Consider the following 14,806-nt stretch of genomic DNA (forward strand, 5'->3'; position numbering starts at 1 on the left):
AAGACATGCATGTGTATTAAAGTGTAGATCGCTTGAGCAGTACTATAAGGGAGTTTCTGTTCTCATAGCTGTGTTGCTGTATCGGCGACCGCGTGCCATCTGCCATCTTTTCCTTTATCGTCGAGAAAAGTGGCAACCGCCTCACCAGAAAACAGCTAAAGCTCTTCAAATTCTGTCTGCATAATGTGACTGCGGCATTTACAGGCCCTGGCAATCGTGTTCTCAAGTTTTCAGGCTTGTCGCTTCTTTTTAGGCTTTTTCGACTACATCTATTCCTATTTTTCTCCCACACTCGTTCCATCCTTCTCGGCCGCTCGATTCCCCGCAGCTTTCTTTTTTTTTCTTTTTTTTCTCAACCACTCCAGCTTGGGGCGTTCGAGCTGGCCTTTGTGAAGCTGTACCACACTTGGGAGGAGGGGCGTTCGCCACAAATGTTTTTTGCATTTTCTACATTTTTACCGCGTTTTTTTACGCCCCCCACCCTTCCACCCTCTTTTTGCTCGGCCTTTTCCAACTGCGCGTGCTTCTCCTGACGTCTTCCGTTTCACGTGTTTCCAGCCTAGAAATAAACGCCCACTGGGCGGCCAGGGCTCGTCCCTGTCTCTTCGCCTTGTGTCGTGTGGCTCTCGCATTGTTTCTGCTTCTCTACGTCACTCGAGCAGGCTGGAACTGCTACCATTTCGCTGTGCAGGCCGCCTTTTTTAAGCGCGCGCCCAGCCCAGGCGGCTGCGCCGGCCGCGCGTCTCCCTATCAAACTGTTCCGGCGCTCACTCGTGGCACTGCCTGTTCACCGCGAGTGCTGCCCTCTGGGTTTTTGCACGGTGCCTATAGATGCAAACATATGTTTGCGTTGTAAGAATAAGAAAAATATTTTCCCAACGTGAGCCTGACACCTTTGTATCCATCACACTGCATGCAAATCGACAACACACAACACATCCTGAGCACAACACATGTATTCTGGGTTGACATAACACCCTTTCATCGTGTTCAGTTTAATATTTGATGCTTCTGAATTCCATATTGTTGCCTAATGCTTTCTCCATGTCTTGCAGTGGTACCATGCCCGACTACTGTTCCCGGGTTCGATCACGGTGGAGGCGAAATAAAGTGGAGTCCGTTTGCTGTTATATGTCAGCGCACGTTAAAGATCCCCAGGTGGTCGAAATTACTCTGTAGCCCTCCACTACTGGCTCCCCTTTCTCCCTTCCCTTACGGCATGGTTCAGGTGTCCACAGAGCAAGTGTGACAGATACTGCACATTTCCCTTCCTTTGAACCAATAATTATTATTCAATTATATTTCTCCACGTCTGCATGCAGTAGACGGATAAACGAGTGTTCTCCTGGCTCGCTGCTCTTTGCTTAATTTCTTGCATGTAGTGTTGTGTGCGCTGTTGAAGAGGAAATTTTCTTCACTGAAAAACAATGTGAATTTCCTTTAAGAACCTCTGTACATAAAAGGGGACACAAATAAGTCTTCTGCATGAAAGCACTTAGAAGCCCAATGCTTCTTTTTTAAGTGCAGAAATGCAGGTTAGAGCATGGTTGGAGAATTAAAATGTTTTGTAACATTAGTGCAATAGCAACTGTGTTAAGGCAACCTGATGCAAATAATGCACAGGAGCAATAGTTCTGAAAGCATAAACTTGGAATTCTTAAAATTTTTTCACATTTGTGCCTTCTTGAATCAAGGAGGTGAATCGAAGAGTGGCTACAAAAACAGGTATCAAAAATCAGCAGAGGTGCCTTTAAGAAGGCATAGATACTCGAGTCCTGTTGTCAAGCCTTCCTTTGCAAGGATGCAACAAGAATGGTAGCTGTGCTTCATTTCTTCAGGAAGCAAGACCTGCAACTGATGCAGGCTGACAAGGAGGGAAAATTTGTCGTGCTTGCACTCATCCTGTACCTTGTCTTGTGTGTGTTTTTTTGCACAAATACCATGTCTGAAGTCAACCTCGCTGTATATACGAATGCCACATACGGGCATCTTAAGAAAAGTATTGAAGTTGCAAGGACTGCAGCTAAACACCTTATCCTTTTCTTCGTTTTCAAAATCGAAACAGTTGAGATGTGAATGCAGAGTTGCTTAAGACTGATCTTCTGCAGAACCATTCTGTTGAGGTGTGCTTAAAGTTAAAATGTAGCTGTTTTTCCAGGGCAGTGTAACGTGCGTAGAGCTGTTTTTCAGGTGAGGAGGAGATTTAAGGTTTTTTCCTCTGTATGTCTGAGGTTCTTATCCTTGAAAATTGCCTGTAGCTTCTGTTCATATAAAAACACCCTTGCAAGGCTCTACAAAAGAAGCAGTTTTGCCTTTGGAACAAGCAGACATTGTTCTTTCCATTGTTTTTCTGCACACCAGTAAAATCAAATACTGTAAGATGTGTCTGTAAGCCTTGGCTCGTAATTCTTGATGTGACGTGCTCCGTTGCCTCATTTTCATTTTAGGTGCAATCCTACTTCTTGAAATGTGGGAGGAATAATTACCTCAGTTGCTGTAATAGATGCGAAAGAGCACATGAGAGATTTTTAGTTTTTCTACATTTTGTTTGCTGGTTACCTTAACGAGGACTTTATCATAGGTTGTGTAAGAGAGTTATTACAAGGTCCCATTCCCACTAGATAACCTTCTATGTGACAATCACAGTAACACATAACGTTCCATGTCAGCTGCTGCGGATATGCATGGCACAAATTGAATTCCAAGGGATGGAATGCGTAGCAAGGGGCGGCAGAAAGATAGGTGGGTGGATGGGGCTGAGAAGTTTGGGGGGCGGTCAAGTGGACAGAGGCAGCACAGGACCGGGTCAATTGGAGGAATATGGGAGAGACCTTCGCCCTGCCTCAGTATATTCCGACTGAGGATGAGGACCTTATTCAAGGCATGCTTAGAGGAAATGAGAGAGGAGGAGAGTTTGGGCCTGACTTTGTGTGAGCTGTCATGTTTTTAGGGCTTTTCATATACAGTATATAGGCTTATGTGTAATCCGCTGTGTACAATACACGAGCAATTCAGTTGCATTCCATGTGGTGCTGTTAATGATGCATGCCTTATAGCAGCTCTTGTACCGGTGCTCATTTTCCAAACTGATCCAGCTTTCACTGTCATTGTTCTGCCAAGCACTGGCAAATATATTTAATGTCTGCGACCATGTCAAATGCATATCAGTTTATGCGATAATGGCACTTTTAAAAAATATTTGTGCTGCTCATGGTTGTGGTGGGCTTTCTGCACGATAGCTAGGCGGGTGAGTTGGTGATATATTTAAAAAAATAACAGCACGAACAACGGGGATGCTTGTCCTGTGTTTCTCTAGCCTTCATCCCCGTCGTTCGTGCTGTTATTTTTTTAAAGAGCTTTCTGCTTTTACACAGTGGACTAAGGGCATCAAGGCTCTTGTTATAGTATCAGTTAATAAATTGGCACTCCGGGCAATTTCACCAAATTTGTTTTGTGCTCATGGCAAAATAAAAAAAAGAAGAAATTGGTGATATAGAGTTTTGTGTAACCTAAATTAGCTCAACATTTGAACACTTCCTTTTTTCTTTTCTGCCATGCAATCCAAATTATGATCCCTGTCATGATTTGGAAATGATGCAGGAACCTTGTGTCACAGATCTGGAATGAAAAAACTGCAGTGATGTGATTGTAGTTTCCTTGCAAAAGGTGGTCGTGGCAGGTGATGCCTCTGTTTCTCTTTTTTCACATTACCTAGCTTAAGTAACCACCGCTTTCTATGGCAGCAGCCTGTTTGTCAGCTGCAGCTTCAGTCTTTCTTTGGTGTCCCTAGAAAGGCTGACAGTTTGGCTAACTGGTTTGACGTTGCTCCTCACTCAATTTTGTGCTATGTGATTTCTTGTTGCTTGTGCAAAATGCCGTCACAGCTGAAGCTCCAGCTGTCGTGGCTCGTCTCGGATGAGGAGGAGAGTCACGACTGGCGTCTTACGGCCTACCGGGTATTCTTTGTGCTGCAGGCACCCCTACGGGATGTTGGAACAACATTTGGGCTCAGCGATGTGTACAGGAAGGCGGTGAAGAACCTCTACGAAGAGCCCATATACCAGATGGACTGCATAATTCAGTGGTCAGCTATGATGTTCAACCAGTCTTACAAATACCAGCAGGTAGGGGTTTAGTTTTGAACTGGTCTGCATGGGGCTTAGTTCATTTTTACCTTAACTGCTAACCTGATGCACGTGAGATAGTTTGGGAGGGGTATTCAAAAGAAAAGTATGAAAGGTGAATGTGAAGAGAATACTACTCGTGCAAGAAGAGCGAAGAGGAGAAAAGTAGCTAATCAAACATTGCTTGGGTAGTACATACCAAGGTGTAAAATATGAAAAAGGAAGTGGATTACGAAGGTTCGAAGTTGAACATAGAAAAAAATTAATCTTTGAAAATTCAAAAATTAGTATCATGGAACTGAAAAAGTGATCAGAGGAGCACATAGAAGTATTGCGTGTGGTACTGTAAAATTCAAAGTAGGCTACATATTTATGATTGTGGGGATTTCAGTTTCACTGAGAGCTGATGCTTTTCGAAATGCTGTTTCAGTCGTCACATTTAGTAATAGCCCTTATAAGTTCGTAAGTTAAAGCGCACTTGTGGGGAGTGTTACTCACGAAAAGTGCACTCTGCCTCTTTTAAACGATGTAGCATAAGTGCACTCGAGTGAGAGTATGTTCACAGAATAAACTTTGAGGGCTGTCTGTAGCCTTGCAGGCAGCAATTTCTTCGTCACAGAATGTATGTGCATACAAGTTGACATACGTGTTTTGTATGTATTTTATTTTGTTTTATGATAGTAGTTGTTTTATGATAACGACAAGCAAGACATCACATAACAAAAACGTGATATAAATATGTATGCAACTTCCAAATTAAGTTTTGTTCTGGCACTGTGGCGAAGCCATTTTCAGTTTATTTGTGATATTTACTGGCATGCAGTATCCGATTAATGGCACGATATCAAGTTTTAGTATTTTTTTGGCGTTGTGCTATATTAGAAAGCAGTATTCTGAACTTTAGACATGGAGGTGCATATATTTCTTTTGTAATATTTTATAGTTGCCAATTTCTCACCTGCAAGGGCACTATGCTTTCTTATTTAGCACTGTGTAGTTTGAAGTGTCTTTTGAGATGTAAAGTGCACTACACTGCCCGTAATAACTTGCGTGCTTCACGAGGGTATAACCCTGAGTATTTGTCGGAGTGGTGCCTCATGCACAAACATGCGTCCACGTGTCACAAGCATTCTGCTTCATTGCACACGTTCCCTCATTTGTCTATGTTAGGCGTCACTTTACTGTGTTGGGATGAATCAGTATGCACCTGCTTTCTCCCCTTCTCACTTACACCAACATCAATGTCACATAAACAAGCAATGTGGCCTTCCAGCCCTTGCTGTTAAAGAGGGACCTGCCAATCTTATCTCCCTTTTGGACCAAAGAAGTGAAAGCAGTGTCAATAGCCCTGTTACAGGAGGGCCCACAGCCTTCATCACAGAAGGTTTTAATGTACCACAATATGTTGTCATCATCTGCCACCTCGCGTTCCACTGCAATGCCCAGATCCCCTTGACTCCAATAGATGGCGCACATGCTGGACGTCAGTATATAGACCTGCTGCATCGGGACGCACGGTAGTGGGCCATGGCAGAGTCCTTCAATACTCCAATGGTCATGAAACTGCCGCTGATGTCTGGTTCATGGACAAGAGTGGCCGCCAGGGGCGCGATCGTCGATTGAGGTGTTAGGAGACCGCGCGGCGGCGTACGGTACGGTTGCACCCGGGACACTTTCATTCACACCCATGCAGTTATTTCCTCTTCTCATTACATTAAGTGAAATTGATCACAATTTTTCAGTATCCGCTGCAGGCCCAAAATAGTAGTCCGCCTGACGCTTATAGGAAAAGCTCTGCCGGCAGAACCACAGCCCAATCTTCACCCTTGATCGTTTGGCTGTGGTGTGGGGACTTTTCATGCTTATAATGCGACACTGAAACTGTGCCGATAGGTGTGGTGTGTTCTTTAACCTGAGACATAAGTGTTACTCCTGCATAGTGCGTGGTAAGGCAGTGGCTGCATTAGCATATGGTGCTCGCTAGATTCGCTCCGTGCTTGGGTTGTTCGCACAGCTTGTGTACCTGCCTGTCCTAGCCATAGCTTTAACCATGTTTTAAACTTCGGAGTGCTCGGCAGTAACCGTCGTGTGATTTCAATGGAAGGTTGAATGTATAACTAAGTTTTGAGGCAGTGCACTGTGAATGCGCAAATTTTATATTGGTTATTGTCCAAACCAAGAAAGAGCACTGTTTGCACATACTGCACAGCTTTTGCAGACTTTGTACTAGCCTTCATCAAGCATTGGTCGAATATTATTTTTTCACACTGCAAATGCTTTTGAAAACTGTCAACTAGATTTCTCAGCTTTTTTCGCACGTGCTGTTGCTTAGCAAGCTTTAGCTGGCACTCTTCTTGCGGAGCACCAATTTAAGTTTGCGCATCTTGGTTTGTGCAACATCTTGATAGTTTGGGAGGCTTTATTACCACCCTTACCTGTATGGACTCTGGCTGCAGTACCAGAATCGTTGTTTGTCAGACTACTCGTGCATGAGGTATTGGGAGCATAAACTGCAATGCTGGCATCTGATGCAATATGGCGGCGCTTTGGAGATGCTCGATAACATGGTTTAGTGTTGGTCAAATACCACGAAAGCTCTTGAGATATTCTTAAAACAGCATCGGGCTTCAGCTTCGGCTGGTCTCGTTGCAGAGACCCAACCTCCCTGTTCACTGCAGACTCGTCATACCGGATGATGTCTATGGTGTTGAAATGCTTCTCGCGAACACATACATTTGGGGGATCAGATAAGATGCCAGCAACTTATTTTCTGGAAATGGCGGAAGATGCCAGCAACTTATTTTCTGGAAATGGCGTGCCGCCACTTCTGTTGCAGCTAGGCATCCGATGGGAAACGAAAAAAAGACATCTTTTTGTCGTTGCTCCTGTAGCTGGAGTGGCAGCCTCTCGCAAGATGACGGCATCGTTCTCACAACATACGCATTCACATATTTCAGCACTATGCCTTTTAATACACCACATTAAGAAAATACTTGCTCATGCCACAAAGCAACGGCTGCCTTCTCCACCGGCAGTAAAGCATGCACCTCAATCGATGCCACCATCACTGTGCGGCTGCTTTTGGCAGCGTACCAAGCTCTCCCATAGAGTGAATGAGAAGTTTCATGACCATAAATGGTATTGAAGGACTTTGATCACGGTGACGAATCACGGATCACACTATACTATAAACCTGTTTGCTGGTGGAGGGTGACCGTTGTGGCCTACAAAATTTCACTGGCACGCATCTTGCAGTGATATGCCCTCCACAATGTCCCCCTTGCATGCCTGTTCCTGTGTAATCATAGCAATAAACTTGGTCAGCAAAGCTTTGAGCCCTTTTCCTTATGTGTGCTTGTTTGTTGCCATTTTTCGCGACTGTCATCGCATCAGGGTGACTTCCATTATATCATGAAAATGAAAAGCTATCTTGAACAGCTGTCTTGATCAAAGAGAGCATGCTGGAGAGTGCATTGTCAAAAAAAAGGAAAAGCCTGACAGTGAGCAGTTTTGCATGGGAGGAGTGCGCACTCTGAAGTTACATAAATAAGTTTAGGAAGGAAAGCTGGGAGGAGTTAACACATTCACAGATTGAAATTTATAATTGTCCCAAGGTTTCCACAGAAATAATTGTGAGCACCCAACCTGTACAGAGGATGCTCATGTGATTGGTGTGTTCATGACATGACCATGAGATTCGTGGGAGTAAAAGTTTCTTGTGATTTCGAGACTTGCAGATGGTCCAGGGCTTTGCCAACATCACACTGTGGAGTTGTCACCCAGCTGAGCCAACTGGAGCTAGAAGTTAAATACCTCTACTAAGCAGCTTTTCTGATTTTGCAGTGCTCCTTGGATGCTGTCCCTTTGTGAAGAGTAGTCGTGAACATCCTGGAACTAAGTTGTGAAAGGACAAAATATAATTTCAAACTCGACTATATTTAAAACCCCGCGAGGTCGAGCCCACTTATAACGACCCCACTTAAGACGAACGCTCGCTTATAACAAACAAGTCCAGTGCGACCGTCAAAATATACATTAGGGCTATGGCACTCTGTCTCGGCTACAACAAACATATGTGCGACTAGCCGATCGGCTACAGCGAACGCCTTGGCACCGTGGACCACTTTCCGCATGCTGAGATCCATCGATCCTGTACTTGCTCTGCAAGCCACGACAATCGCATTTCCGATTCCCCCGCGGCATTTCGCCCGAAGCATGAGGGGTGGTGCAGATGCAGCAAGCTGCTTCCCAGTTTATCTCTCGCGGCATCTCGCCGGAGGAATGAGGAGCGGCCCAAACGCGGCAAGCGACTTCTCGGGTTTTCTTTCGCGGCATCGGCGGAGGCGCGGAAGAGCGGCGACACGGCAAATAAAGTGCCAAGACGGAGAAAAAAAAACAAAAAAACTTGCCAAGCCTGCATTGAACGCGTGTCGCATCTTGAGGCATCGTGAGTGACCACGCAATGTTTACACGTTGCTCGAAACCATTCAGAGGAATAGAACGCACGATTCACGAAGTACAAAGACAGCTGAGCCAACGACAGCAAAGAGCCGGAGACGACACGGGGAGGTAGCCGGCGGAGACCGACGCGTCAGCGGGCGCAGCAGCCGATAGCGATCGTTCGATCCCCCGCATTCTAGCGGAGCGCACGTTTTGCCTAATCGCAGCCTTGAATTCGAGCGCGGGAAACTTTAAAGCCTCTGCGAGGCTTCCAATCTGAAGCAAGCCACGCCTCGACCGCGGCGCCGTCGCCGTCGCCAAGGTTGGCAGAAGTACAGTGTAATAGAAGGCTTTGTAGTGGCAAAAGCGGCGCCCTCCGGGTGAGGCTTTTTAGGCGGTTGCCGTGACGTGGCTCTGGTGTCGACTTCTGGAGCTGATGTCGTCCCGCCGCCGGTACGCGCGGCTACGAGGGCCGATCAGACAATCGCAGCGTTCGTTGTGGCGTTATATCATAAACATCCAGCTTTTTACACAATAAAGTAAGGGCCCCGTGTCACAGAAAATCCGGTGTTAGCATTGCCCTGGGTTTAACGCTCAAAATCAGTGGGAAGCAAAAAATAAAAGCAAAATAGCCTTGCAGACCCATTTAATCGAACTCGGTTACATAGCTGTGATGATTTAACATATAAGAACTGTGCCGCAATCTCTTTTTTTTTTTTTTTTTTTTTTTTTTGCACAATGTTCAGGGTGGTGTCATACCATTTTGTTTCCCACTTAGTATCCATTTGCTAGACAAGTTGAAGGCTAGTCTGCGATATGGATTATAATCCTGACGACATATACGTACGTACCTCCGACTGCATGCTGGTGATTGTAAGTGTAGGCGTCCACCGAGAACTGTGACAGATACTGCACCCTTCCTTTCCCCAAAACCCAACATTAACAAAAAGTAAAAACTTGCGGATGGAAGGTTGTTTAGAAGGCGCTACCATGCCAAAAAAAAAAAAAAAAAAAAAAAAGTCAAAAATAACACTTGAGCAAGCGTCTCCTAAGCTTTCTCTCTTGCTTTTTTCTCGCCTGGCTGGCATAGAAGACATGGTAGAAGAACAAATGGTAGCGTAACTCCCATAGAAGCCTGCGTGTCGACTCTGAGCGAGGCTTTAGTTTCCCAGTGCCCCCTGCGAACTGTGAGGCACAACAAACACGTGACGTTGCTTGTGACGTCACAGTAACGTACTTTTGGCGGGGAATTTGATTGTCTTTTTACTTATGAACGAAAAACAAGGCCAACAACGACGGAGGCAGAACGATGCTCGGATAAGGCAGAAAAATGGACACCGTAACTGTTCAGCCAACTTTACTTGACATGTATTTCTACTGTCAGGTTTTACGTTAACTGAAATGTTACGGCATCTTTAACCACCTTATCATAGCATCGTTCTGCCTCCGTCGTCGTTAGCCTAGTCTTTCGTCGCGCGTCATGTAAACGCATTCTGGGGCTTATTTCTTCGGGCACGTTTGTGAACAAAGGCCTTCAAGTGAATTCGGCAAGCACATGGATAGAACCACATGGCTTGAGGCATTTCACTAAGGGCATAAATGAGTGAAGCTGTGCTGCATAGAAAGCCAGGCTTTATTAATTCACGATTACTTACATAGACGCTTCACGACAATGAAATCTAAGTGTAGGAGAGCGACCACCGCTCATTCGTCACGGTCTTCATGAAATCCTAGTGATAACAAAATTTCCTGAGCGTAGGTCTCCAAACGAGACGCGGTGAGATTATAAAAGGGTGAAAGATCTTGCTAACAAAGTACACATATCAGCGTCAAAGAACAACAAAAACAAACGAACGGAATAACTAACGCTAGCGCTAGAACGCCAACCTGTAAGAGCTTAGGTAAGCAATTCAAATTGGGATTGCTAGTATTTAGAAGTTAATGCGTCTGAGAAGTGAAAATATCTACGATATAGCTTCGCTCCAATTAATCTCGCCCTGTTCATGATTCCCATATTTTGCTCGCGCTTTATTTGCCACTGAAAGGACTCAATGTGAGGTTACAAATTTACATCTTAAGCATTTAACATGTTCATGAGAAAGATCCCATTGACAATAGGAACATCACTGTAATAACAGCTAAAGCACATTCAGCGAACGTTGGTGCGGTAATACGACGCAGTAAGCAAAACACGCAGCAAAGGGAGCGGAACGGAAGGCTCTGAGCAATGCGACACGCGTCTTGGGGGCAATAAAATCTCACCTTCACCACTCAATTAAAACTGCAGCGATACGCCGCTCATGCAGACGTGTATCCGTAAAACAAGCCACCACTTTTGCGACGTGCCTGGGAGGCCGAGCCGAGTTGCCGAGCTGTGACGCAGCATTGTCCAATCGTCCGGAAATGCGCACATGCAGCGGCAATCAGTTTCTCATCGAGCACAGACAGTCTTCGCCTTGCTGTAAAGCTCTACCACAACCAGCAGAATGAAATACTGACTGTTTGTTACAGATAACCCACTCTGTACGCAGCAAGCAACGATGAACGTTGAACCGGGGCCGACGACGCACCCATCTCGCGGATGAAAAAAGCTTTGGTCTGAGCCATATCTGAGCTTTGGGCAACTACGCAGCGGATAATAAGTGGCCGAGAGAGGCCGTTAGAAACAAGTTGAAATATTATTAAAAATGTGACACGTTTTTTCTTGCGCAAGAAACAAAAACTGCATTCATTCCTGAGCGCGAATATTATGTTTACTTTCTAGTTCTTTGGAGTTCTGGCAGATCTTATTTTCTGTGCGCTAGTAATTTGCCTCACAGTTCGCAGGAGTCCTCATCATCGAGTTGATGCCGCTGGCAGTAGGCAGCTACACGTGTTTTCTTCAAAGTTGCGCGACCAGTTGTACATTGACCTTGTAGGAGATGCATAAAGCAGAATGGGTCCTTGCTTCCTACACTTCTTTAAGTAAATCAGTTGGCTGCAGTAGGTATAGTTTTATTTTATTTAATTTCTTTCCAGATCGGTGGCGATGTGAAATATATACAACTTCCCGACACTCGTTACAATAAACAATACAGGCCATCACAATTATTACTGCCCATATTTAATTGGTATAATTATTTTGTGCGCAACATAAATCTACAAGCGTACCGAAACTCTGACTGCGGCGTAATAAGTAGAACAAATCAATATATAAGGTTACATATTGCAACTACACAAACAGCTATCGCTGCTTTGAGACACGGCAATGAAGTTAAAACTGCAGAACAAAGGACAGAGAGAGAGAGAGAGGAATAAACTTTATTTCTCAAACAGAAAGACCAGTTTTGTCCATACCGAAGCTTGATCTGGGTGTGTTTGGTCAGCTTAGGTGCAAGCCTGAAGCTCGTTCTGTAATACGATCAACGATGTTTCTGATCTATTCATTGGTTGAAGGGCCGATTTCCGTGCAATGGAAAGAAGTGCAAACGCACAGCTACGAATCAATTCTGACCTAATGGCACTTTTCTCAATTTTCAGGGCTTACACGGGGAAATATGAAAATTGAGAAACCACTGAAAATATATTTTTGCGGACATTTATTGCTGCAACAATGATTATATAACCAAAATCTTGTTCCTTATACGCCATAAAAATGCACGCATGTAAAATAGAAAGACACAGGTAAATTTTTATCTTGACAGTGCGCACGAGTGAGAACATACCTGACAACCTTAAGTAAACATCGCACATTTTGAAAACAGTTAGCACTGGTGCAGCTCCTTCGGAGGGAGTCACTAGTAATTCAAGCTTAGATGGGGAGGGAATAAAGAGGGCAATTGAGAGAGAAAGTGGGTGGCGTATAAATTGTTTTAAGGGGGAAAAATTTAAATGTGGCTTTTTGCTCAGTTCATGACACATACTCGATTAAAGGAAGTGATACATACGCTCTGCCAGTGATACATACGCTCTGCTTGAGCTGTATCCGACCGTAGCAACGAACCAATTAAAGCAAAATAAGAAATGAAAGCGGGTATAAAAAAACAAAAACAAACACACTGTTGCGCAATTTCATTGCTCCAGGTGTTTTTCACTCTCTATACGTGTCAGCGACGCACCCTAACCTTCGGCGATAGCAATGCTTCCGCGCAGTGTCCAGTTCAGGCTGCTTGTTCGCGGCTCCCTTTTTGTTTAGTGGTGCCACATGTGAGGGAATCCCCCTGTGTTCTCGCCCCCATGAATATTCCTGACAATTTTTTTTTCGTTTTGCACCTCAACACAACCACCAGCCGAATTCGTCGCTTTTCTCCAACGGCAGCGCTTGAACTCACTGCGATGCGCCTCCTCGCTCCTTTGCCCAGCGCGAAGCAGACGGCCAACTTTTCTCCTCCAGTGTTCGACGGCAACACCGCGCGCGGCCAACCGCTTTTTTTGCCTCAGCACCTCCCAGCGAAACGTGCCCTGCTCTTGCCACTACAAAGCCTTCTAGAACACTGTAGCAGAAGGCAGCGCAAGAATTAACAAACAAAACAAAACCAAGATGGTGGCGCTCAGTTCGGTGGGAGAGGAATGGCGCGCGCGAAGTTTGGGAATTTTCGGCGCTTGCTTGCTGCTCCGCAGCTGCCACTGCTTGTTGTATAATTAATTTCGAGTATTTCTACGGGGAGTTGGGCATTGATAATTACAGAAAGGGTAGTTTATAGACCATTTTACAACCCTTGGAGAAACTGGTTTGACTGGGCTGTTAAGGGGAGAAGTCATCAAAACTTTCCTGTGCTACGATAGCAGCGCAGCTCCCCAATATGGCAGCACCCTTCACCCCTTTGTAAACTCGTGTATAAGACATACTACCGGAATATATTTTCCAAAAATCGACTGTTTCGCAATTTTTGGTTTTCAAAGGTCCCGTCCCCCCTTACGAGGCAGGCAAAGATCACAGACTTTTTTTTTGAATAAATTTTTTTTTCATTGATGTCGACTATTTTTGTGAGTGGCCCACATATCACGAACTTCTGGATACAACGAACGAATTCCCCGTAACGCTCAGGTTCGTTGTAAGTGGGCTCGACTGGGAGTTTACTGCATGTTTTTAATATTATCGTAAAATTTACTGATACATTTTTTTTGCTTTGCATGGCATCGATGGAGGCACTATTGGTCATTAACATTTGGCGAGTGCATTGAAGAAGATTGCGAAACAGCTTGCTATGTTTCGAAGGTAGTCTATATTTAAAACACCTGGATAAATATGTGCTCTAAGGCTAGATGTACCGCTAAAGGGCTCACTGTCTGCTCTGCACTCCTCCAAATCGTGCAAACTGCTCGTGTAGTCTGCATGCATGACGCATTTTCAGTAATACAAATGTTCACACCATAGCAATGAAAACTGTCTTGAGAAGGCACGATAAGCAGGAACCAGCCATTTATAGTAGCAGATAACCGTTTCCAGAAACTGGTTGCACTTTTTTACGCTGAAGGCAGCCGTGATTGTCTATTCCATCAACTGCTAGTGTGCAATCCTCTTTCATTCCATTGTCATAGCGTTTGAGCACTGTTTTTGGTTGCTGTGCGGTCTGGGCTTTATAGCTGAACAATATTAGTAAGCAAATTTAGTGCATGGGGGGGCAGCATGTTAAACTATACGAGAAGCTCACGCAATTCGGAGGCACCCAGTGCAATGCGTGAACCTTACAGGAGTATGTCCAGCTTCACTATTCGCATTTATGGAGGTATATAAAATGTAAATGATGTAGCATACTTTGTCAAACTCTTCTTTAAAGCACTCGGCAACTTTTAGCGACTGCCATCTTCATTTATGCTTTGTGAAACGAGAAAAACATTGTCAAGTTTTGCATCATGTATTTCTGTGGGTCGCACTCCCAACTTACACATCCATATGTTGCGGTGTTTTTAAAAATGCTCTTCTTTTGACTCCGGTTACTCACTGGTTGCTCTTCTTCGAAGGACAGCATCGAAGGCACACCGAAGTTGCACCACTTGTTGAAATCTTTCTTTTCCATTCGTTCCAATAAGCTGTAAGCCTACAGTCATCCCCTTATTTTCTGCAGTACCTGCAAGCACCCCTTTTGTTTGTAAACATGGTGTTGGTCTATACGAGATTACTCATTTAGTCTTGGCAAGTTGCCAGGCTATGCTGTGTAATGCCCCTACCTCGCTGTAGTGGTGCAGTGGCAGCTCGACTGCTGTGCCCAAGGATGCGGTATCGAATCCAGACCGTGCCAGCTGTTTTTGGAGGTTGATGA

General features: G+C 44.8%; 1 protein-coding gene across 1 annotated transcript in view; it reads left to right on the plus strand.

The window, feature by feature from the left end:
• Window positions 1–14,806, plus strand: part of LOC146172210 (uncharacterized) — a 144,725-nt gene that overhangs the window by 35,391 nt on the left and 94,528 nt on the right. Inside the window, exon 3 of the mRNA XM_084585979.1 lies at window positions 3,975–4,124. Within this exon, the coding sequence (XP_084442105.1) occupies window positions 3,975–4,124 (150 nt within the window). The remainder of the gene's footprint in view (window positions 1–3,974; window positions 4,125–14,806) is intronic.

Source organism: Amblyomma maculatum, unplaced genomic scaffold, assembly GCF_055883805.1.
Source record: "Amblyomma maculatum isolate TAMU_Amacu unplaced genomic scaffold, ASM5588380v1 scaffold_13, whole genome shotgun sequence".
Classification (NCBI taxonomy): domain Eukaryota; kingdom Metazoa; phylum Arthropoda; class Arachnida; order Ixodida; family Ixodidae; genus Amblyomma; species Amblyomma maculatum.